This window comes from Condylura cristata, unplaced genomic scaffold (assembly GCF_000260355.1).
Source record: "Condylura cristata isolate star-nosed mole 26May11 unplaced genomic scaffold, ConCri1.0 scaffold00037, whole genome shotgun sequence".
NCBI classification, from domain to species: Eukaryota; Metazoa; Chordata; class Mammalia; order Eulipotyphla; family Talpidae; genus Condylura; species Condylura cristata.
This window is the reverse complement of record NW_004567138.1, coordinates 1,972,916-1,996,911: the sequence shown is the minus strand read 5'-3', so window position 1 is coordinate 1,996,911 and position 23,996 is coordinate 1,972,916. Positions and strand designations below refer to the sequence as shown.

Below are 23,996 nucleotides of genomic sequence, written 5' to 3'. Positions count from 1 at the left end.
ACGCAGAGGGAACAGCGCAGGCAGAGGTCTGGATTGCCCAGGGGCCTGGCCTGTCTGTGCCAGGAAACGGGACGAGATTGTGGGGGCTGAGGGGCTCATGGAGGGACACTGCTGCATTTCCACTGGGGGAAACGCCTGAGTTGTCAGCTGGAAAGGTGGCTAGGAGTGGGTGTTTATGCCCCTTGCCCATCTCAGTTCCTTCTCAAACCCTGGCCCCACTTGTCTCTCTCCTTAGCTGAACTAGATGCGCAGCATAACCAGAAGGTCCAGGAGATGGAGCATGCCCAGCAGGTGAAGCTGAAGGAGCGGCAGAAGTTTTTTGAGGAAGCCTTCCAGCAAGACATGGAGCACTACCTTTCTACAGGGTACCTGCAGATAGCAGAGAGGCGAGGCAAGTTGGGGCTCTCCTGGGGTGCGGAGTGGGCTTTACTCCTGGCTGTCTCACACTGTGATGAGGTCTCTTTGAGAAGCGCTGACCTGTCCAGAGGGCCCAGCCTTCACGGCCTCACCAGTCCTAGTATGCCCAGAACCCCACCTCCAGAACACCTGCACATTGGGGGTCAGGGCTGCAGCACATGGAATTTGGGAGACACAAGCTTTCAGTCCATAGCAGACCTGCACATCCTGGTAAACTGGACCTGCAGATTTGAGCATCACGAGACATAAAAAACCAGGAGGCTATAGAGGTGGTGGGACAGTGAAGGGAAAATGACGGGAACCTTCTGTCAAACATTTTAACTCTTGCCTTGTTCAGTTCGGTCCCGCAGACATTACCTGCTGAGTGTCTGCTTAGTGTCCAGGGCACTTTCAGGCCCACAGGCAGCCAAAAGCAAACACCAGTGCCTCTGATGAAACTCCCTGTCATGGAGAGCCCTGGCCACAGCCCAGTGGGCTGACACAGCAGGAGCACAGGCACCGGGGCCGCCGGTGACCACGCGCCAGGGAAGGCCGGGTGGCGGCGCTCGGCATAGAGACGCGGTTGCATGAACTGGCAGGGAACTCAGGTGTTGCTGGGTTCAGGCAAAAAGTAGTGGGCTCATTTTTTTAAAACAAACAAAAAAAAGGAGCGGTCATATGTTGCCAGTTTATATAGGTTTGAAAGCATGAAGGAAGCAAATTGTAGGATGTGAGCTTTTTAACTTTGTGCCTCAGCTGGAAGTGGAAAGATTTCCACAAGTGCACTAGTAATAAACAGGTATCCACACAGGGCCGAGAGTCCTTCTGTGGGGACCAGCGCCTGGCAGTCATGTACCTTCCTTACAAAGTATTCCTCTCCAGGGATGAACGTGGGGACATTTAATTTAGAAGAATCAATCAAAATAAATCTCCACAGTGAACATGATATTTTGGACTCATCCCACTAAGTCAGAAAATAGCAGTTTGCATTTTTCTCACTTCCCAAAGCATCATTTTTTAATTGTGACAAAGGCATGAAAATTTTATCCAGAAAATTCTCAGAGTAAAGGGTGAAGGACACTGAAGACCAGAGAATCCAAAGTGGCAGACTGAGTGCCTAGGGGAGGCAGGAAGGGCGGGCACCGGCACCCAGGGGCTCCGTACCCCTCGGCCACAGCCGGGCCTGGTGAGCCCGACGCAGGTGCCCTTCTCCCTGTCTCCTGCTCCTCCTGATGCATTTTCAGCGCTCTCATGTGATGCTGAGTGCCAGGCGGTGTGCCAGTGCAGTCAGTAATGAATACCTCACCTTGGAGATGCCCGTCTGCCCATGCCCGTATTCCCACAGCCACAGCTAAGGTGCCTGTTGATTTCTGCCAGACAGGCAGCGAAGGAGTCCAAATCCTCGACGAGAGGGAGGCCCTTCCACACCCTGACTCAGCTGTTCCGAGAGCACCCAGGGCCCTGGGAAGAGGTGGCAGCATTTGTTTTGCTGGTGATACAATTAATAGAACTAGAAAAGATAGAAGAGATAATATGCGTTAATACTAGAATTCAGTGAGCCCCAAAATATGTTCCAGAATGCAAAAATATCTCAAAACACAGTTGCCAACTAAGATTTTCAGTGTCCCCTCATGAGCATTTTAGAACTTTGAAATGTACTGTGATCCATTACTTGTTTCACTTTAATTAGAAAATATTTCAGATATCCAGAAATTAAAAATAATGTACTCACGTTTCCAGATTTAACATGTTCATATTCTACCACATTTTCTCTAGACATTTAGAAATGGTTAGCAATGTTCTAGACATACTAGTCTGTACAAAAACAATGCTAACGGTCCCTGTACCAACCCCCAGCTCCATCCACACAGTGGGCAGCCTCGAGCCCCCTTCTCATCTAAACTACCTGACCCCCACAAGCAACCGTCTCAGACCCTCCCGTGGGCGTCCCTACACCTTTATCACCACGTACCTATTCCAGCATCACAGGACATGCACATTCCGCAGGCTCTAGGCGCTCTAGAAATGGCGTCACCACTGTTCCTCAGATGGTTCCTTCGAGAAGCAGCCACACAAGTACTTGAATCAGCTCCCGTTGACTGAATACAGGTGTTTCACTGTTTCCAGTAACTTCTTTTTAAAAAGCACGACTGTGAGCCTTTCTTCACAGCGTGAGCCGCAAACTTGCACACGGAGGGCTGCCCCTGCCCCAGGACTTCTGATCCAGCAGGGCTGGGGTGGCCTGAGGACTCACGTTCCAAACCTGTTCCCAGATGCTCAGGCTCTTAGTTGGGGAGCGCATTTTGAGAACTACGTTCTTGGAGCCTGCCACTAGAATTCTCTGTCACCAGAGAGGCATGTCTGTAATTTCACCATGCTCAGGTCGCCCGTCCAGTCGCTGCACTGTTGTCTGTCCCTAGCAGCCCGTGCATGCTCTGATTAGTCCGTGTCTTTGGCCACACGAGGTGGTGTCAGTTACTTAAAATTTTGTAAGTCTCTGGGTTAGAAATGACATCTTCTTTGATTTTTAACTTGAATTTCCGTCTTGCCCGTTTTCCACTGGCTGGTTGTCCTCTTCAGTCACACACTCCTTACACGAGCGGCCTTTGCCAAACATAGCTGATGGCGAAACCTTCTCTCAAGTGTGTCTTGTCTGTTCTTGAGTGGCTTTTGCAAAATGAGTGTGTATTTTGCAATGTGATCAGCTTTATTCGTTTTGCTTATGTATGATTTGTGTTTTCACGCCTTAGGAAATCCCTCCAAGTTTCATACACAAGTATAACTAAGGCATAAATATAAAGTGGTAAGAACATTCTACTGTTTTATTCTGAAAGTTTTTATTTTCCATTTTCCTCAAATTATTTGATTTCTCTGTGTTTTGAGGAAAGGTTTGTCATTTTGATTTTTTTCCCCATAGCAACAACTACTTGTCTCAGTACCAGCCTCGTTTTTGCCACTGCTTCCTGTTGTCTGTCAATTTCAGTGAGTGGCCAGGCTTTGTTAGGTTCTCTTTATAGTCCGCTCTTTTGCTTGTCCAGCCCTCAGCCCAAGCTGTGCTACTGAATTATCCCTCTTTACTAAGCAGCAGCTCCTCACGGAAGGCGCTTGTGCCCTCTCCTGGTGGGGCATTGGCCGTGTCTGGATACTGCTTGCTGTGCTTGGGGCGGGGTGTGCCCCGGATGCATTACTGACTGCACTGGCACATAGCTGGGCACTCAGCATCTCAGAGTGCTGAAAATGCTTCAGGAACAGGAGACAGGGAGAAGGGCGCCTTCGTCGGGCTCCCCAGGCCCCAGCTGTGTCAGAGGAGCTCAGAGCTGCTGGGTGCCCGGCGCCGCCCTCCCCGCCTCCTTGGTGCTCAGCCCCGCAGAGGCTGTGGCCCAGGTCACTGGGTGCTGCGTGGGCCGCGGCACCGCCCTGTGCAGGCAGGCAGCCCCGGTCTTCCTTGACTCAATGTTAGACTTTCAAATTCTATAAAAATTCTGAGACTCTGGTTTTGTTTTGTTTTAAGACTGACATTAGGGCACAGAGCTCCTCCTGCCGTTCCACACGCACCGGGGAGAAGGCTGTCATGGCAGGCAGGGCGCTGCGTGTGTCCACCTTGTCAAGCCAGTTGGTTTGAAGAGTTGTATCAGCGCCACCCACTCTCCCCCCCAAATTATGGCTTTGTTGTATTTTTGTAGTCACTGCCATTTGGGCACCTTATAAATATGGTCACAGAATATATAGTCACAGAAATTTTTCAGCTTCCTGGCAAAATGAATGAATGTTAGAAAAATTATGAAGTCCCACTTTCACCCCAATACTGCTTTTATTTTCCCTTAAAGTCTCTTTTGAGTTATCTCACACCTTCTTAAATTTATGACTTTGCCTCCTGCATTTTCTGACTTTCAGTGTTTCTCTGTTCTTACGGTATTTGGGTTGACATATTTTTTTTTCTTTTTCAAAAGCAAAAATGCGTCCTGACTTTTCCTACAGCCCAGTAACTGTCTTCTACAAGCAGCCTATGACTAGGTCCATCACGTTCTTGTCTGTGTGGCTGACGGCCGGCTCATGTTTGCTGTGACGGCTGTCAAATCCGGCTTCCTATTTTCTGGAACTTTTTAGCTCCTGTTAAGTCACATCTTGTGCTCTGTAAGAGGTGGGCAGCACCGAGGGAGCCGCCCTTTCCACCCTGACATGAAAACACAGCCCGAGGAGGGTTCCTCTGGCAGCGCCAAAGCTGACCTCGCTAACCTCCCAGGGCGCCTCCCTGCGCCCAGCGGGGCACCCCTAGAGCAGGGCTGACATCCCCAGTTTTGTGTGGCTAGAAGTCTTCTCATCTTCTCCATGCCCAGGGAGCTCCCACTGCCCCACTCTGAGCACCTGATGCCGTCCTCCAGGGTGGGGCCCCCGGGCTGCACACCGCGAGGACTGTCACCTTCGCGCACACATTTATAAGCCTTAGCTGAACTCGCACCCTGGCCCTCAGCCCGCCTATCTGGGTTCCACCACGCACCCTCTGCCCCGACTTGGGGGAGGCGGCAGCGAGGGGTCTGTCTAGACGAGTGGAACTCGCCCCACATACTACCTCATGGTGTGCTCTTTGCTGCCATCTCGGCCTCTGTGAATTTGTCCTCCTGCTGGCTTTGGTTTTTGAGGTGTCAGTCGTTTTCCTTCTCTTCTTCCCTGCCCTGTTCTTGCTGTTCCTCCGCTCGCTGCAGCAAATGCGGTGAGGATTTATCTGTCACCCTCCGGGACGCGGGCGTCAGCAGGTCTAGGAACCAGGAGCCGCTCGTCCCTGTCGAGTCGCTGCAGCCGCTGTGTCCCATCTTCTTTGTGTGGGAGTTTATTCTGGCTTCGGATTTACTTTCTATTTTGCTTTAATCTTTAGTTGAACTTATTTTGAAGTCTCAAGTTTCAGGGATTGTTTTTCCTCTGGAAGTGACTAGGCTCTCATCTGAACACCTGGTGGGCCCCCTCCTTGCCACCGGGCTCATGTGCTCACTCTAGCTGTCGTGCACTCACGTGCGAGGCATCGGACACGCGGGGAAATGCCCTGCTCTCGCGGGCCTCGCCGGTGCGACTCCCGAGGTAAATCGGGATTGAGTTTGTATTACTGAGGCCTATAGCTCAGAGTGGATCCTGATCGGGGTGACTGCAACTGGCTTGTGGCTTTCTGGGCAACAGGGAGTTTCAATGTGAACTGCAGACTCAGCGGGGTCCGAAGGCTGTTGCCGAGAGTAGCTGACTACTCCAGTTTCCACGTCTCCAAGCGTGCAGCTACCCGAACCTTGTCTGTTAAGACTGCCGTGGGTTCAGCGTGGGATACGCGACCAGGGCGGGGATATTTAAAGAAACCAGGGAACTATGGAAGGTAGAGGGGTGCCTGGCAGTGCGCTGGTCTACTGCCCAAGGCTGGCTTTTGGGAAAGACCCACGCCAACAGCCAGACTGCTGATGCAGGAACGCACCTGCATGCAAGGACTGGGGGGTGCACAAGAAGTCTCCTCAGGGAGGTGGAGGGAGTCCAAGGAAGTTGGAAGATGCAGGCCAGCAAATGGGAGATGTCCCAGCACCACACACACTTCCGGTTCTGATTAGCAAGAGGCATTTTATACCCAGAAGCACAGTAGCCCAGTCAACTGAGGTTCACTTCCCAATAGTGCAAAGTCTAACCTCCTTGTGCCCGTCCAGAGCCCATGGGCAGCATGTCCTCCATGGAGGTGAACATCGACATGTTGGAGCAGATGGATCTGATGGACATTTCCGACCACGAGGCCCTGGACGTCTTTCTGAATTCAGGAGAAGACGACGGTGTGCCGTCCCCTGCCCTAGGTAGGGGTGCCAGCCTTCCGCAGCCCTGATGGGCATATCCCATCCCCCCAGAACACCACCAGAGCCAGCTGGTTACCCAGCATGTGTCTCCACAGCTCCCTTCTCCGGCCTCTGACCCTCCTGCCCACCCTCACATGCCACAGGCACGAAAAACACTGGCAGTTATGCGCTACCCAGATACCCTCAGAGCACAAGAACCTTCCTTTGCTTTACCCACGCCCCTCTAAGGAACCCCTTTCTGTAGGGGTTTTGCGGTTAGTTAAGTCCTGGAATGCAGGGGAGTTGTGTGGCTCACACCTGTGCTGAGCACCCACTTGTGGCCTTCGGGTCCCCCCTCCCCCAAGAGGGAGGTCTCTGCCAGTCTCTGCCGCCATGTGTGCAGCACTTGGCCTGTACTTTCAAGCCAGTTCCTTCACCACTTAGTGCCTCTCCCAAATTTTGTTTTGTGTTCACTCGGCCCCTAGTCACCGAGGCTCTAGAGCTCTTAGGCCTCCATACCTCACGCCACTATGTGAGCTTGTTCTTGCCCACGCTGGGGTGGGGGCCAGAGCACAGAGCTTCCAGCAGCACCTTGTCCCCTTCAGGCAGCTGTCATCTTGCCTTGTCATCTCAGCAAAGCTACCTCATCCTCCTCTCCTAGAGTCTGTGGCCACAGCACTGCCTAGGGAGGCCTCGTCCTGAGCTGCTGGGGGCACGGGAATGGCCCCTCCCAGAGTGGGTGCGATACAGGAACACAGGATTTTGCTTCTTTTAAGGGCTTTAGTTCTCATGAAATTGGAGAACTGCTAATAGATAAGGTTTTTTCTCAGCTGATTTCTGACATCAAAGGGTTAAGTAGAAAGCTATGGCTGGGCCTGCCTTTGGCCCAGTTGCTCTGGCAATTTCTGCAGCTTCCAAACAGTGGGAGGGGCTGTCCGCTTCTGCAGCCCCCAGATTGCAAACAAGAACCGCAGGACCGCAGGACCCTTAGTCGAAGGCTCAGCCCTGGGCAATTCCACGTGGCTGGCTGTGACCACAGGGCTATTCTCTACCTTGTTCGCAGGGCCTGAGTCCAGTCTCGGCGCACAGGAAGTTCCCCTACAGGTCCCCCGCCCCTCTGAACCACAAGCCGCAGCACCACCCTCTGTGACCTGCACAGACCTGGCCACCCAGGACCCCCCAGAAGGTGGGGAGTCCCCGATTGTTCAGTCTGACGAGGAGAGCGTGGAGGTTGATACGGCCCTTGCCACACTACACACCGATGACAGCGACTGCTGACTAGGCCGCTCTGCCCGCACGGGGAAGGCGTCACCTGAGTCTTCAACTGAGGCGCTTCATTTTTGCAAAATTGCCAATGTCTGGGAAATTGACATAACAGGTAACAATAAAGTTTTGGGACCTAAATCCAGAGTACATAGCGAGTTTATACAGGAAGGCGCTAAACACACCTCCCGCAGGCCCCGGTGCAGGAAAGGTGGCTGGGGCCAGAGCTGGGCCAGGGCTGGGCAGTGAGGACGGAGTAAAACCCTCTGAGGTACAGCTGCAGTAGCCTCCTCTCAGCAGTGTGGATTCTCACTGGAGCATGACAAGTTGTCCGCGGCCTAGGAGCCAGCCCCACCTCAGTGCTAGAGCGCTCACCGGGGCCACAGGAGGTGAGAAGCCTGGAGAGCAGCACCTGTGTGCCCTCCTGGCAAGAAACTGGTCAGAGCAGCCCCCTCTGACCACTCAGAGCCCAGCGCCTGCACCCAGGCCCCATGAGCACAGGCGCGAAGGGCAAGGACAGCCCGAGAGGGGCTGCCACATGGGCCTAGGGGGGTGGGGGGCGGCCAGCGAGACTGGAACACAGCTGCGCCCTCCCTGGCTAAGAGGCGGGACTCGGCCTCTGTCAGAAAGGGCTCGTGTCAAGTCACTCATCTTCCACAAGACAGACAAATGTCCAAAAAACTTTGTTTTTATTATTAAACCTTGTAGTACAAACCTGAAAAGTAAACAAAAACTGGCAATAAACAACATGAAGTCGTCCCTCCCTCCCTTGGGAGGAGTGCAGAGCAGCGCTAATAAATTAAATGTCAAACTGTAAGCCATAGGCAGAAGTTTACTGTCAAAAAGAGGGAAAGTACACAGCAAGGCCATAAAAACCGGACAACCACATTGGAAAACACTTGACTGTTTATGTAATTGTTAAATATTCCGAAACAGTTCAGTCTTCTGCAACAACAACCAACAAAGTGTATCACAGGACGCCCTGACAGCCCGCTGGCGAGCTCAGTGCACACGGCAGCTACGGGAAGGTGAGTCCAATCATGAAACAGGACAGCTTGTGAAAACAGTTTCCCTTTTTTATTCCACACATACTGTACACACAACCGGAGAAGGGCAGCAGCTACTCGTCGTCGTCGTTGTTCAGTGATGTAAGCAGCACTTATAAACGTTACAAGAAGAACCCTGTAGGCATCCAACCCAGCCGATGAAGAAACTGAAATGTAAGGCTTTTCTCCATCTTGTCTTCTCACCCTCCCCACCCCCACCGAGAAAAGGCTCAAGTATTTAAAACAATTTACAGGCGTATGTACAAAAGGGACGGGCTTTTTTTTTTTTTATCTTTTTTTCTTTTTGTTACAACATGAAGAGAAAAAATAGACAAGATGAGCGCAAATGCATTTCACATTCAAAAAGAACCGCAGACCTCCTAGTGGCTCTACATGTGATCATGAACGAAACGAATTTAAAAAGATTAATGCTGACTTGTGAAGGTGAAAACAAGCAGTGAGATGGAGATGGAATGTCGGAAGATTGCACGTCTAGGACAACGAAGCACTTGGGCTTCAATCATTTTTTTTTTTCCTTAAGGATGCTATTGAAGGGTTTTTTGATAAAGTAGCCAACAGCACCAAAAATAACAGAATGGATTTCCTAATGAAATCAGGCACAGGTTTCCCTCACGCGACCCCTCCAAGGCAGGCAGTCTCCCCTCTGTCCTCCTCGCCTTCGACAGCTGCATAGTGGTGTGCTGGTAGAGAGCCCTCGCCACGCGGACCCCACCGCCCTGCTGAGGAAACGAAGTCCGCTTCAGCTGCCACGACCGCCCCAACAGACAAACGGGGGTTCTCCGGTTTGAAAATTACAAACTCATCTTGCACATGACAGAAGAAAAGACAGCCAAAGTAAAGCCATTTCTTTTCAAGTTTTGTGTGTGTGTGTGTGTGTGTGTCTCCTATCCCTTTTCCTCTCTAGAAAAATCTGCTCACATGACTGGTGGTTTTAAAATTTGTTCTCCAAACTTCACCCTCTTCAAAAATGGGTTAAAAAGCCTTTTTTTCCCCAACAGTTACAAAAAAAAAAAAAAAAATCAAAACAAACAAAAGGGCTTTTGTCAGCCATAGGGGCAATACAAATTAATACGGCCCCTCAAGGGTTTTAAAACAGTGGATATACGGCAGTTTCCAAAATCTGACTGCAGTATCTAGGTATTCTAAGTACAAAAAAAAGTTCAACAGTTTAATGCTAAAACAAAATTAGTTCTCTAAAACCAGAAGAAAATCTTCTTTAGAGCTAGTGCAAAGACAGCTTGTATCCTACGGCAAGTACTCCAAACTAGAATATAATAATTACAAAAAAATATATATCAATCATTCGACCACGGGTGTTGGCATCTTCACGACGAGCTCGAAGCACTTTTGGATGAACCGGAGGAGGAAAGTCGGGAAGGGGGCACGTCCACCGTCGCTCTCTTGCGGGGCCCTCTTTTTGGTGTGGGTTTACTGAGACAGTTCTCGATGCTGCCGTTCTTACCAGAGACCTTGCCGCAGATCTGGTTGACCAGGCTGATGATCTGTTCCTGTTGCGGGTTGGAAGGAGGACACAGGGTTAGCCAGCCTGTCCTGAGACCTCAGGCAGCGCCTTCCCCGGACCAACTGAGGCCCAGGTCTCCCCCTTGGCCTCGGAGCAGGTCAGTTTCGCTGGGACTCACACTTTCCTTTTCAGGGAGAAACCCGCCCCTTCTCACCTGCAGCTGGCTGCAGAGGAGCCCCCTCATCGGCTCCTCAGCACCCACCGCCCCAAATCAAGGAAGCCTAACCCAGTGGCTGTGAAGTCTGAAGAGACAAATAAGCTAAAGCTCCGAGATCATCAGAACTGCAGCACATCTGGGCCACGCCTGATGGACGTTCCCTGCCACAGCCAGCCCGCTCCCCTGAGCACCAGGCCCTTCCCCCACTGCCCTGCAGTCCTCAGCCCTCCTGAACTGGAGCTTAAAGAGGTGAGTGGCTCCCACCCTCGGTCCTTGGAGAGTAGTATGGCAGGCCTGGGAACTGATGGGGTGGGGGGCACACGGGGGCTCAGCTTGTCCCAGGATGGCGGCAATGCCTGAGCTGCGGCTCTGGCTACCTGTTCCCAGAGCTCCTTCACCGGCTTGGCACACTGCAGTGATGCCCACCGTGAGACAGACACAGCAAACAGGAGCAGAAGGAAAAAGGACAGAAATTATGTATTTGAAAGAAAAACCAATCTGACCACTGAAAGCTCTTGGGGTGGGCCAACGTGCCAGCAGGATAAGCAGGTGTGCGTGGAACTCAGGTGCCCGTGACGAAGGCTGCACCCACACAAAGCATCACAAAGGGCCGGCGGGGGAGACAGCAAGCGCCTCTGCACAGCAAGTGTGCTTGGTAGTCTCGGGACCCCCGCCTCTTACACCTCTCAGGGCAGAAATGCCACTAATGAGGAGAATGCTCCACTCGTGCAAACTGATGGGCACTTCATTTACTAAAATAGGAGACTGGCAAAATAGTTTCCTAAATACCTCTCCCCCTTACTCTCCCCCTTATCAAAACTCAGGACTAAGCCCAGGCTGGCAGGCCTCACTGGCAATTCTTGTCTCAGGGTCTGGTGCAAACCAGGCCTTGCAGCACCACCAGGCCCGCGCCCTGCCACACAGCTCTTACTCTCCGCAGGGCTTATTTTTAACCACGTTCTGATGTTTGCTATTAAAGTAGAGAAGCAGGCGTTACTGCCTTGCTCAATGTGCTCTTTAAAAACAAAGAAGATGCAGTGAGATCTATTTTCAGCTTTCCCATCTTATAATTTAGCCAGAGGCGTATTAGTCTGACCCAGCACGGCCCCCCACGCATGATCACCTATCCCTGGGATACCAGTCCCGGAGCTGTGGGGGTTTGGGCGGAGGTGCGGAGTGTGGTGGTGGGGGGCCTGCCAGAGGGCCTTGGGCTACCCACTGTAGCAGAGAAGCGAGCCCGAGAGAGGCCCTGCAAGTCAGCAGTGAATATGCCCAAGGGGCAAAGCCCATACCCAGGAAGCTGCCGGCTTCCCCCAAACATGCTGTCAGGGAGGCTGGCTCGGTCAGGCTCACGCCGCCCCGTCAGTGTCGCAGTGGCTGAGGTGGTGCCTTTGCCTCAGGGCCTGTGGGGACCAACGCACACGGAGAGCCAGGGAGTGAGGATGGGCTCTGTGAGGCACAGGACGGGGGCACGGAAATGTTAGGAGCTGACTGGCCCTGGGCGTCTGCAGGTGGGGCCCAAGGACTTGAGAGATCGAGAGGCAGCTCCTCTGCGGCGCTGGGGCTTCTGCAGGCCGGGGCCTGACCCGAGTTTGTCTGTATAGGAGCTTGTCGTCTGATGTCTAGGCAAGCCCTGGCTGTGGCCACTGGCCCTGGGGTCCCAGGCGGGGGGCCCTAAGGGTCATTTCCTGTGTAAGCAACGGCTACCTAGGACCTAGGTCACAAGCAGGGTGGCAGGAGTAGGAGTCCCAGTGGATGGCGAGCTTTTTCCTGCCCTGGAGTGGGCTCACCAGCTCTGACGGAGTAGAAGCCCAAGGGAGGGCGTGATGGGGATGCAACAAATGGGCTAGAGGCTAGTTCTGTGTCCTGAATGTCGGGCTACAGCCGGGAGGCCTCTCTGCCCTGCCTCTGGTACCTAGACTTGCTTCTGAGGCCCTGGAAGCAGCCACACAGTGGCTGTGCTGGTTGGGGTCTGCCCTGTGAGTGGTGAGCGGCAGGAACGGGGGTTCCCTTGGATAAAACCCAGGTCAGTCAGCGGCGCAGTCCCCTTGACCTCAAGTAGCCTGGCCAGGCAATGTGGCGCTTTGGGTATGAGTAACCAGATCCTGAAAGTTAATCCCTGGTCAGCTGAGCCCCGATGGCCAGGAGTGCTGACCAAGATGCTGTGCAGCCATAGCCTGGCTTCCCGAAGCACAGGAAGCTGTGCCTGGAGACGGCAGCGCAGGACGGGCCTGGTCAGGGGTTACCATTGGTAGCACAATCCAGAGGGGCCCACTGGCAGTGGGCAGAGGCCAGGAGGATCGCCAAGCCTGGCCCAGGTTCTAGCACACCACCGGATCCAGATACCAGCTATTGGGGAGGTGAGGGGAGTCTCTGAAACCCACACTGGTCCTGTTCCTGACACCCAGTCCCAACCAAGAGCAGCGCAGAGCCCAAAGCAGCCAGTGAGAACAGGCCCCATGGACTTGGTGCCTGAGTGCCTTCCTTTCCAGAAAAGGAGTGGGGGACTGACACAGGGATGCCCCCCTAACCACCCCACTGAGGGGCTCTCCCCAGGACTGGGCCAGCGCTCCCACCCAGGCAGGGCACCGACCTGCAGCCTGACCTGTCCCACAGAAGTTTGCTCCAATGGCCTGGTCTCTGCAGGGGACCAGAGTGCTCCGCCCACTGCTTCCGCACCCCATTCCCCCAGCCAGTGCCACACCAGCACAAGAAGGGGGCTGGCATGGCGCTCTGGGAAACAGGCAACAAAGCTATAATGGCAAACACGTCTTCAGCCTTATAATGGCAAACACGTCTCTGCACTTTAGAGCAAGCACAAGCCGCAGCCCTCTCCTGCCCCTCAGGCTCGGTCAGGCCACCATGTGCCGTGGCCTCGCTGGTGGCCAAGCCCCCTGGGGACCCCGACAGCCGCGGGCGCACCCACTGACCTCATCGTAGCGATACATCAGCTTCAGCCCCCGGCAGGACTTCTGCTTCTCCACGTGGCGCAGCGCACACTCCAGGCAGAACACGACGTTTTCGTTCTCCTGCACAACCTGCGAGGGAGACGCGCCTGAGCCTCGACTGCTGGGGGGGGGGTGGGGGGAGAGGAGCACACACCTGAGAGAGGCACCCCTGGGGGTGGGGGCAGGACCTGACATGTGTCACTAGAGCTAAGGGGCATGTGTGGCCCAAGGCACTGCCAGGTGAGGGGGGGTCTGGCCTATGTCACCGGGCACAGACTTCAGCTGGGCCTGAACGGCTCATGTGAGGCGGCCCAGGTCCCTCTGCCTGCTGTGCACCTTCATGCGACAGGTTCTCATGGGGGCAAGGAGAAATGGGCTAATGAGACCTATTCAAAGACCACTGTCCAAGAGGCACCAGATGGCTGTGGCGTGTCGCTCTGCCTACAGCCAGTTCAGTCTGGCTGCTGACACGGAAGGGACCCAGCTCTTGGCCCAAACGCCCCAAGGCGCCCCTCCTGCTCCCACGCCAAGCCTCCCGCCGCTGGCAGAAGCACGTCTGCCCATACCTCACACAAGGCCGCACGAGGGGGGCTGCAGCTGAGGGGCTGCCTTGTTTGTGTGGTGTCCCCAACCCTCATGCCAACATCTAGTCCTTCTTCTGTGCACGGATACACTGAGAAGGGAAAATATGGTCCTCACGCCAAGAGGCGAGAGAAAGGCCTGAGGTGAGACCTATCTTCCTGCTACGGCAGTTTCTACTCCAAGCTGAGAAAGCAGCTGCAGGAATGAAGAAGTGACACTTCCTGGCAGAACCACATCAGCTTTTAAGGATACTTGGGGCCCAGGACAGACAAATATGAAACACTGTAAGCAAATAAAAATGCACAAACTTACTAAGTGCTCTAAGAAAACTGCCAAGATAAATAAAAACCTTGATTTTCACCAACAAATGTAGGATATCTTCTTTAAAGACTAACGCTGTGGCTGGCAAGCGATGCCTAGCCAGAGGTGGCAAATCCCAGGTCGCTCAAGGACAGCTGAAGGCCCACACACCACTGGACTTGGAGTCTCAGAGCCCGGGGCAGCGAGTCACACTCGTGGGAAGTGACCAGACTGCCATTTCCCATGAGAACTAGGCCCTCCGGCGGGGGAGGAGAGAGGCTCAGCAGCTTTTAGAGTGATATTTACAAACATCTTTCAGATCTAGGGAGATGCTGATATTAAACCAAAAAAAGACAACATGGTTCTTCTGGATTCTGTGTTTTTAAAAAGTGCCGAGGGAAAGAGGCTAGAAAAGAGTGTGAACAGGACGTGTGGGTGGCTCAAGTCCAGCAAGACTAGCGTCCTCACGAGGAGGAGACAGAGAGAAGCAGCCGCCTGTAAACCAAGGAGGGGGCCTCAGGCCACCTGCCTCAGCCTCCACTCGGGGAGGCAGCGTGTCCACACCTCAGCCACAGCTGGCACAGTGGGGCCCCGGTTCTCAGTTTTCTAACCCCTCTTCTCCCGATGCCCTGGAGTGCACCTACGGTAGCTAGAAGTGGCAGCTTGGCCCTTTCTCTGTGGACCAATGGGGCTGGCCCTGGAGACCAGGGTGAGGCAGCGTTAGGACTCAGCTTGCAGACGCGAGGCCAGAGTTGAGAGGCACTCGAGGGGCTGTGGGGGCACTTACTACCTAAGTGTCTATCTGGAGGAAGAATCCACACAGGCGGGAGGGGACTGGCATTGGTGGGCCCTAAGAGCCAGGCCAGCAGCTGGAGGAGGGAAGATGCGTGGGCTCAGGGAGCCAGAGAGCAGAACCCTGGGCAAACAACCTGAGGGGAAGCTACGCTCAGCGACAGGAGGCAGCAAACATGAGAATCCTGAGAGACACCTTCAACCCAAGACAGAGCTCAGAGTCCTCGGACAGCGAGATGGCCATGGAACTGGCGGGAGCAGGGCATGCGGGCAGAGAGACAGGGCCCTGTGTCCCACCAGCTGGGGGAGCCCGCCTCCCCAGTGCGAGGGAGACACAGGCTGAGATCAAAGCGGCAGTCTGTGAGGAGGGGAGCCCACTCGCGCACTACCCGTGCTCTGTGGAGCCTAGAGCTGCCGGCTGGCTCCGGCTGAGGGGTCTGGTGGGACAGCTGCCAGGCGTCCTGGTGCTGAAGGGCACAGGCAGGTATAGGAGGCACCGGGGTCCCCGGGCAGCTCACCATGGACAGGTAGCACAGATGCTGGCAGATCTGACACCTCCGTTCTGAAGTCTCCAACGGCAGCCACTTTCGAGGCTTTTTCTTCCCATCTGCCACAGCGCCAGTGCTGTCGTGGCTGCCGTAGCGGGCAGAGGAGTGGAGGCCAGCCTCGAACAGCTGCCTCCGCTGCCGCAGCTCCGTATCCCTGTCACAGCACGAGAGCCAAGCTATGAGAGGGCTTTCTTCCCGGGGGAGGGGCTGAGGCCGGGCCCCCCCAGTGAAGGCTGTGGTCCTTAGTCAGAAGCCGACAAACTAACAGGGAGACACCCCACCAGGGCACATAGCGAAAGCACCAGAACTACAAAGGGGTGGCCCAGGTAGTCCATGCGAGGCTGGACAGTGTCTATCTGCTGCTACCGTGAAAGGTTCGAGCAGCACAAGCGGAGTCCAAGGGCTGACCCTCAAACGTCCTGGGTCTCCCCTTGGTGGGGAGAGTGCTGAGGAGGCTACATGGCAGGGAGTAGAGAAGAGGGTCACACAGGAAGGCAAGAGTCACGCTGCACTTTCTGTGTCAACCTCAGGAGCACCTGAGTGGCAGCAGGATGAGGGCAGGTGAAGGCCTGGGTTGGGGTGACAGGTTGCGGACTGGGGTACCAGGCTGCGGGCCGGCCGTGCCTGTGGCTGGTGCAAGCTGCCCCACCCTGCCCAGCCCAGCCTCGGCCCGCGGCTCCTCTCCCAGACTCGGTTACCTGAGCTCATCCAGAAGGGCTGAGATGGTACTGAGGGTTGGACCGTTTTCTTTTTTCGCCTCTGCTTGTGCAATCTGGTAGAGTAACTTCTCCATGGAGAATGGCTTGGCTATATGGCGACGCTTCATTTCCTGAAAGAGGTCACGTGTCTTTAGGGCAGCCCATGAGTACTGGCCGTGATGGCTCTCTACTGGGCAGGGGAGCGCTGTCTGAATTTTGAAATTCTAAATTGTTGGGTTCAAAACAAATGAAACCCCCCATAACAATGTGGCTTTCCTATGAGAAGGCACCAGACACCAGGGCCAGACCTGCTTCCGGTTGACAGCCACAAGGCAGGTGCCCAAACTTGAACAAGAGTAGATTTTCAGGCCATTTTTGGGGATTTCTCATAAGCACCTGCAGTGAAGTCCTCACAATTCAGCGATGGACCCAAGCTCTATGCCTCAAGCCAGCCCTGACAGCTGCGTCCCCGAGAACGTTCTTAGCAGCCCCTACCGGCCTCAGAGGCCACCGGCACTCGTGCGTTTCCACGGCAGACACTCGCGTGTCCCCGGCCGCGGGCGCAGCCTCACCTTGGCCGTCTCGAAGCCCATGCTGGTCCACTGGGTGGTGGCGAAGTGCACCGTCTCGGAGACGCTGTAGCCGCAGCACACTTTGGACACAAAGGAGCCCGGGAAGCAGACGACGAACTGCCCGCTCTGCTGCACGGTCCTGTGCACCTTGATCCCCTCCTTGCACAGCACCTCCGGGGAGATCTGGGGAGACAGGTGGCTCAGGCACAGGGGTCCCCCTTGCTCCACCCCAGCCCGGCAGGGAAGGTGGGCCACGGGGAGCGAGGGGCGGGCCGGCAAGGAGACAGAAGGCCTTATATTCCAAGTTTTTGCTTCTCCTTTGGGAAATAAAGATACACAACTCCTGAAACAATGTGGAAGGTCTAAAGTGGCCAGAGAGTGGCCCGGCTCCCGCGAGAGCCCAGGGCTGCCGAGTCATGTCCTGCGGCAGGCAGGGTCGCAGCACTCAGCTTCTGGGCGCTGGACGAAGGGGCCGGCAGGGGTGGGAGACCACCGGATGGCAGAGAAGTCTGAGCTCGCCTCAGGGCACAAGTAAAGCCTGAAGGCTCCCAGGAGTTCCGTAGCCCTGGGCCCCCGAAACTTGGTGAGAGGCCGTGCTTCGCTCAAGTAACAGCAGACTCTTGATATACTCAAGGGACGGCTCAACGGGGTCCTCAGAGTCGCCCACTCAAACCCAGGTCCCACCTCTCCAATTACAAAGCCAAAGGGTCTGGAAACGGGGCCTTCTGGGAGCCCGAGGTTAGGGGGACCCGAGGAACACCCTGCCTTCACTTGCCTTTCACAAAACAGGACATTCTGGTTTGGACGGCTCCCGCAAGGGCTCATTTTGCACTGTCCTCTCGGCATGGGCTACAACTACGATGGGGCATGATTCTTAAGCGCCCCCTCCCCCCAATCTTCCCAATCCAGAAGCCCCAGAGGGGCTTTGCAGCCCCTGCGGGAGGGCCGGGCAGGGGGCAGGTCGCACCATCACGTTGCTTTCCAGCATCTGCAGCCCCGGGGTCCCGTTGGCCTGCAGCAGAGTGTGGACCACGTCCTCCAGCTTATTCTCCTCCTCAGCAGGAATGCAATACCTGAGAGCGGGAAACAGGGGAGGCTTGACCAGGGCTGACTGCCAGTGAGCACGCGCCGGGCCACCCCGGGAGGTGCCGGCCGGCAAGCACGCATCTCTTCTGTGAGCCTGACCTCGGCGTGAGCCAAAAGCCTTCAAACCAAAACCAGATGCTGGAACCCCATCAGTCAGTCAGACCCCAGCACGGCTGCGCTCCATCAGCCCCCAGGAGCACACCAGGCGGTGTCTTGTGCTGAGCTGGCGCTGGACACTGTCCTGCAGGAGGAGCTGCAGGCAGAGTCTGTGGCTGCGCCACGCCTGTCCCTCAGCTCTCTGCCTGGGTCACCTCCTGAGGTCCTGGCCAGTGCTGCGTCTCTGCCCCACACAAGCTGGGGGCTAACGCAGCCAGGAAAACCCCCTCCAGTGCCCCAAATGCAGAACAAACCAGGAAAGGACGCTACCTCTCAGCCACAGCTCAGGCTGTGCAGGCACCACTGGCTACACGCAGAACCACCAGGCCCGGGAAGCAGCAGCCCACAGACAGGGCTGGGCTGAGGGCGCGTCAGCTTGGGCCCCGCCAACTGGCGTGCAGGAGCCAGCAGGAATGGGGGTGGAGGACGGCAGGTGAAGAGGGACAACTTCAGGATAAGAGCAGCTGGAAGTCACGGCAATCAAAGGTGGGGATCACTGCTGGTGTCACCAGGGGACGCCCCAGTCACTACACACGTGAGTCGTGCAGTTGGAGGCCCCTCCAGAGTTTGGGGTGAGGGCAGGAGCGTGGCACGGGATGCCAGCCTGCCGTGTGACATCTGCAAAGGGGATTTCTGTGCAAGATGACAGCAGTGCTCGTCCGCCACACCTGACAGAAAGCAAAGCTGTGGGCCACCAGGAAAAACATACACCAGGCCAGGACCTGCCACCCACACCTCCAGGGCTCTGGCCTCCAGGGCACCGGCCCAGGAGGCGCCTGAGGGGCCACTCCTTGGTCTCAGAGGCCACAGTGCCAACACTACACGTTTCAGCTTCTGATTTCTGTTGTTGTTATTAAATGCTAAGGTATTTCATGGCTGCATATTCCGTTCCTGATTTGTGCTGTAATTCTAGAATTTCACAGCTTAAAACAAGCCACACAACATAATATTCTCCCATCACATCCCAGTCTCCCCTTCATTGCCATCAATGGGGCTCCAGGGATAAGTGCTTAAAAAGCCCGCAGAACACCATGGATGCCTACCTCTCGCTCCACTTTCAAGCCATGACCACAGTCGGCCGGACCACACTCCCACCTCAGCCCCTGGCTGGGCCGGATCCTCTCACACCGCTTTCCAATGAGGCAGCTAAGGCCCCTGCCTCCCAAGCCAGGCCCAGACCTCCTCTTCAGGGGCACTGAGGGTGCCCGAGGGAAGCTCACCACCACCCCCAGCAATGGGACAGCACATACTCGGCCCAAGCTCAGGGCCCCTCGGCCCCACTCTCCGGGACCACGCAGACTTACCACGACATCAGCCACTGGGAACGTAGACACCTCTCCCCCATGCCTCCCCCATGAGCCTCAGCACCAACCAACACGGCCCAAGAACCGAGGGGGTCAGTGAGGGAGGTGCTCCTCAGAGGGAGAGCCCAAGTCTCAGACTTTAGTTATCTGAGCAAAGCACGCCCTCCAGCCCCATGAGGATATGCCCACGAGTGAAAGTCCCTGCCACGAAGCCCAGCCTGAGTGGGACTGGTGAGCTGAGCTGAGCCATGGGCCGGGGTGAGGAACACCCCTCAACACAGGCTGGGCAGACAGCAGCCCCGCCACACCTGCAGGCTCCCTGTGCACAGAGGGTGCCCTCGGGCTGGTGATGGGTTAGGGAGCGCAGATGACAGGGCTGCCACCACCGGTCACCTCTGTGACGCCCCTACCATTCTGTATCCCAAGCATGAAACCAACTCTCAGAAATTAACAAGTAATGCCCTGGGGGAAAAACAAGTGTAAATAAGCAAGTTGCAAAAGGAGCATTAGTTGCCAACAGGCATGTGAAATGCTCTCCCAGCAGGCTGGAATACCCTCCGCCACCTCAAGCACTCCAGGGAGCAGACGCCCTGCTGAGGTGCCCACCTCTCGGGTGAGGGCCCCGGGCCGCCCCCCAGCGCAGCCCGCCCGTGCTACTCACCAAATGCAGTCAGCACCAGTGTGTAAGTAGTCGATGTAGGGAAGGTGGTTTTGGTCTCGAGACCAGCATGAGGTAGAAAAGACCATGCCGATATTTAGCCAGGGGATAGTCACTCCTGGAACGAGAAGGGAGATGCAGCCGTGTGAAGGGGCAACCAGGCTCAGAGGCGCCGCGGGGAGAGACGGCCGCCCTGCCCCCAAAGGCAGGGGTTGAAAACAGAAAAACTGAGAGGAGGGTTCCTTCCTGCTCGCTACAGAGGCCAGAGGTGGACGCGTGCCAAGGCGTGTGAGGCACACCCTACGCTTGGGCGGGCAGCAAGATGTCACCAAGAACACAACTGCATGATCACTGTCACCTCGTCCCCAGTCGCGGGCTGCTCTATCTCAGGCTGAGACCAGGGGCTGCCTGACTCCTCTCTGTGCTGGACGCAAGAGCACAAGGCCTGGGGAGTCCAGGATCCCTTGTCTGGGGGGCCCCATCATCGCTGACCACACCCCAGGACACTGGCCTTAGGGAATCAGGACACTGGCTCGAGAATACCAACGCCAAAGTGACTCCAATCGCCAACGCCAACTCCCCTGCCCCTTGCTGGCCATGCTGAATCGGCAATGCCCCACTGGGGGTGGGGGTGCGGTCAGGCCGGGAGGGTGTTCCAGGAGCAGCCCCCTGCGCTTACCAGGCACAGCACCGAGGTGACGCAGGATGGACCCTGTGTTATTGGGGAGGACGGTGAGGTTCCATCCATGCCTGTGGAGGGAAGCACGGGGTGTCACAGAGCGCTCCCTCCAGCCACGCCCCCAGACACACCCAGGAGACCCCAGGGTTACCTCGAAAACGGTTCTGACTTTCCCACGGGGAAGCCGCTGCCGTGGGTGTTGGTGTCCACCTTGCCGCAGTGCACGGCCACGTGGCAGTCCTTCTCCTCCACGAGCCGCCAGTACTCTTGCTGCGGAGAGAGGGGCCCGTCAGCGCCCGCGCCGGCACGGCCGTGAGCTCACCACAGGCAGCGCGTTCCCAAGGGGCGAAGGACCCCATCACACGACAGTGCCCGGCCTCCTCTACCACGCTCGGCGAGGCAGGGGCTGGGCGCCTCGAGTCCAACCGCACCAAAAGGTGCCCGCATACACGCTCGCGGCAGTCGCCACAGCTAGAACGGGGCGGCAACCACTGGGGGCGGGTAAAGCACGGGGGTCCCGGCACCTCGGCCTTAAAAGGAGAGCAGGTCTAAAGCCAGCGCCTTCTCCAACGCCGACGGACCTTGGCATCGGGCCAAGTGAGAGCAGCGGTCACCCCGGGAGGCGCTGGAGGCACAGGCGCCGTCACAGCTGGGGGCAGCGACGGGGCGCGCTCCAGACTGCTGTCACCCAAACACTGCCGAGGGGGCGGGGGCGGCAGTAGTTTGAGCGAGGCGCCCTTCACCTTGCAAAGGCGGGAGATGGGGAGAGAAGCAGCGACGGAAGGAGGCTCACAACGCCCCGTCCCCGTCCTCAGGTGGACACCCACCCGGTACACCTCCAGCTATGCAGCAACCCTGACTTCCTCGCGGCACGCCCACCGGCTCACCGGGGGCCCAGAGACCATGTCCACCCTGGATACTACCCAGGCTGCCCCCATCAGGCCGGAGAGCTTGAGAAACGCCGGCCGCTTGCGAAGGCTTTCAGGAGACAGCCATGTCCCATCCAAAGAAATATGGGCAAGGCGGGTGGGAAGTGTCTTGTTCCCAGGTAAGCAGGTGCAACCTACCACGGCACCGCCCGGGGCACTGCACCCCAAGGGCACCACCGCCCTCTCTGAGGCTGGCAACCCCACAGCCCCATCACGTTCACAGCCCAGCAGGCCCTGGCCGCACGCCTGCAGCAGGGCTCACAGCACCCTCGAGGCCCCCGGCGCACTGCAGGTGCCCACCGGTCAGAAGAAACCAACATCACTCAGCAGCCTGAAGGGAAGGAGCAACAGGCCTTCTGAGGGGAGAGCCAGCCCTTAGAGTGACAGTTCTTAGAGTGACAGCGGCTCTGGGAGGTGAGCAGACACGCGCCACCCCGGCCCAGTCGGGCCTCTCCAGCTGCTGGCCACCAGCCAAGATGGTGGGAGTCTTCGTGTTTCAACTACACAACCTTTTCAGGGAATTAATTTATTTGAGGAAACTCAAATAAGTACGTTGTCTTCATACTGCAAAGAACAATGAGCCCGACACCTTCGGGGGCCCCCACAAGGACGGGTGTTGCACAACCAAGGACGCGTTTCCAGCTGGCATTTTCAACCCTCAGTCACGCGGCTGCCTCTGCCCGCTCTCCCACACGTCCAGGGACTCCAGAATAAACTGCCATGGACACACGTGTCCCTGAATCAGGGCGTCGTGGGTGACAGGTGGGGAAGTGCCTGGTGAGTCACCACAGCCACAAGGCTCGGGCAAGGAAATAGGGCGGGGTGCTCAAAGATAGTGCCCAGGGGACAGGACTGGGGCAACTGGGCCCACTAGTACCCCAAGGCCCGATAGGAATCAGAGTCAAGACTAAAGTAAACACGGAATTAACCAAGTGGGAGATCAGGCTTGAACACTAGGGCTTCTGGGTGGGGTGGAGGGCGTCACGGCCCGACACGGAGCGGCAGACAGGCTCCTGGGCTGACCACAGGGCTCCAAAGCCTCTCTCCCGGGACGCATGGTCCAACCCACTGGGCCCCGTAGTGGTCAGTTTGTGTCACAGACCAGCCTATACCCCACCAAGGCCTGACGGCTGTGAGAGCAAAAAAACAACCCCCTCCCCTCCCGCACCCCGCCAGCACTGCCCACACCCAGCGGTACTAGGTCAGTCTCCCCGGTTGCTGCTGTCAAAATCTGGAGGTTCACAGGGACGGAGCTGGGCACTGGCCGGCGAGGTAAACAAAAGATCCGGTCTCTGTCCTGTAGCACCTCACAAACCAAACCCCCTTCAATTGGTTTGGACACAAAAGTGCCCACTGTCTTTCTAACCTCACACTAACTCAAAGAACACAGGGTTGGCAGAAGCATAAAAATGGCAACCTGCCAATCCCATTAAATAAAAAATAGGAGAGGAGAAAAGCACAACTGCGGTTCCAATGAATTCCAAACACTCTCTTGCTCAGCAGACGCACGGAGAGCAGGCGAGGAGCAGCGGGCAGAGCAGGAGGTCGAGTGTGGTCAGATCTGAAGCGCAAACGCCCCCTGCTCCCATCTCACTGTCTCCGGTTTGGTAAGGAGAAGCCGTGGCAGCTCACCTTTTATTTTTTTTTTCTTTTTTGCCGCCAAACAAGCTTAACCTAAGTCAGACCTTTCGCCTGCACTGCCAGCACAGAAGGCGAGGAGGGCTGCTCAAGACCCCCCAGGGCCTCAGCCCCAGGAGGGCCCCACGATCAACTCGCAGGCTTCCCTGAGTCTCCCGGTGCAGGAGGCGGGCGCACCCACCTCGATTTCAGCTGGCGCCGGCTCCTTGCTGAAGCACATGTTCATGATATTTCTTGCTGTTCGATAAAATGTTGTTAAAGAAACAGACCTTCCCTGCAAAGAAAACAAAAACAGAGAGTAAGGCTAAATAAACAGAGCTCGGCCCAAATTTGGTCACACCCCTATCCCTGGCTTCAGGCTGCCAGGCCACGATTCCCCCATGGCCATGGGCCAGTTTGCGTCCTAAGTTAATATGAGCAGAGAAGGCAGAAAAACCGTCCCTAAGAAGTACCCTAGTGCTGACACACGAGGAGGGCCAGCCCGCCGCCATCTTGCCACCAGGAGCAAACTGACCACTGTTCAGAAACGGAAGGAGAGGTGCGTGCCCACAGGCCCCAGTTCAAGGTCAGAACACCTGCGACACGCACTGTTTAAGAAGCACTGTGCACTGTGGGAAGTGAGAACATGGAAAGAGGGACAGAACTTCATGTCAGAGGTTGGGTAAAGGCTGTGGCCAGTGAGAAACTGAGAGTGTCAAGACTGCCAAAGCTAGAGCTTATGAGGGTGGGTCTGGGGCGAGGGGCCTGGGGCCTGCAAGACAGAGACTAGGCAACTCCCCGGGCACAGGGCCACTGCGCAGGAACACTGGGCAGGTGAACATCCGGGCCCAGGATGAGGCCCCGCTTAAATCCAGAAGCCACCACAGAAGCGACCCGAGGTCACCTGCTCCTCTAACAGAGACCATG

General features: G+C 56.2%; 2 protein-coding genes across 4 annotated transcripts in view; one reads left to right on the top strand and one right to left on the bottom strand.

Annotated features, from left to right (window-relative positions):
- DTNBP1 (dystrobrevin binding protein 1) overlaps positions 1-9,540 on the top strand; it is a 96,905-nt gene extending 87,365 nt beyond the window's left edge. The window contains exons 8-10 of the mRNA XM_004693282.2: positions 236-391; positions 6,072-6,212; positions 7,255-9,540. Coding sequence (XP_004693339.1) covers positions 236-391; positions 6,072-6,212; positions 7,255-7,469 — 512 coding nt within the window. The 3' untranslated portion in view covers positions 7,470-9,540. The remainder of the gene's footprint in view (positions 1-235; positions 392-6,071; positions 6,213-7,254) is intronic.
- Positions 9,541-9,644: 104 nt separating this feature from the next.
- JARID2 (jumonji, AT rich interactive domain 2) overlaps positions 9,645-23,996 on the bottom strand; it is a 241,792-nt gene continuing 227,440 nt past the window's right edge. For all 3 annotated transcript variants that reach the window (XM_004693301.2, XM_012732943.1, XM_012732942.1), the window contains 10 exons: positions 23,272-23,364; positions 20,675-20,793; positions 20,524-20,594; positions 19,848-19,962; positions 17,608-17,713; positions 16,641-16,823; positions 16,069-16,199; positions 15,341-15,524; positions 13,131-13,238; positions 9,645-10,029 (listed from right to left, as the gene is read on the bottom strand). In XM_004693301.2, the coding sequence (XP_004693358.2) occupies positions 9,847-10,029; positions 13,131-13,238; positions 15,341-15,524; positions 16,069-16,199; positions 16,641-16,823; positions 17,608-17,713; positions 19,848-19,962; positions 20,524-20,594; positions 20,675-20,793; positions 23,272-23,364 (1,293 nt within the window). In that variant the 3' untranslated portion in view covers positions 9,645-9,846. The remainder of the gene's footprint in view (positions 10,030-13,130; positions 13,239-15,340; positions 15,525-16,068; positions 16,200-16,640; positions 16,824-17,607; positions 17,714-19,847; positions 19,963-20,523; positions 20,595-20,674; positions 20,794-23,271; positions 23,365-23,996) is intronic.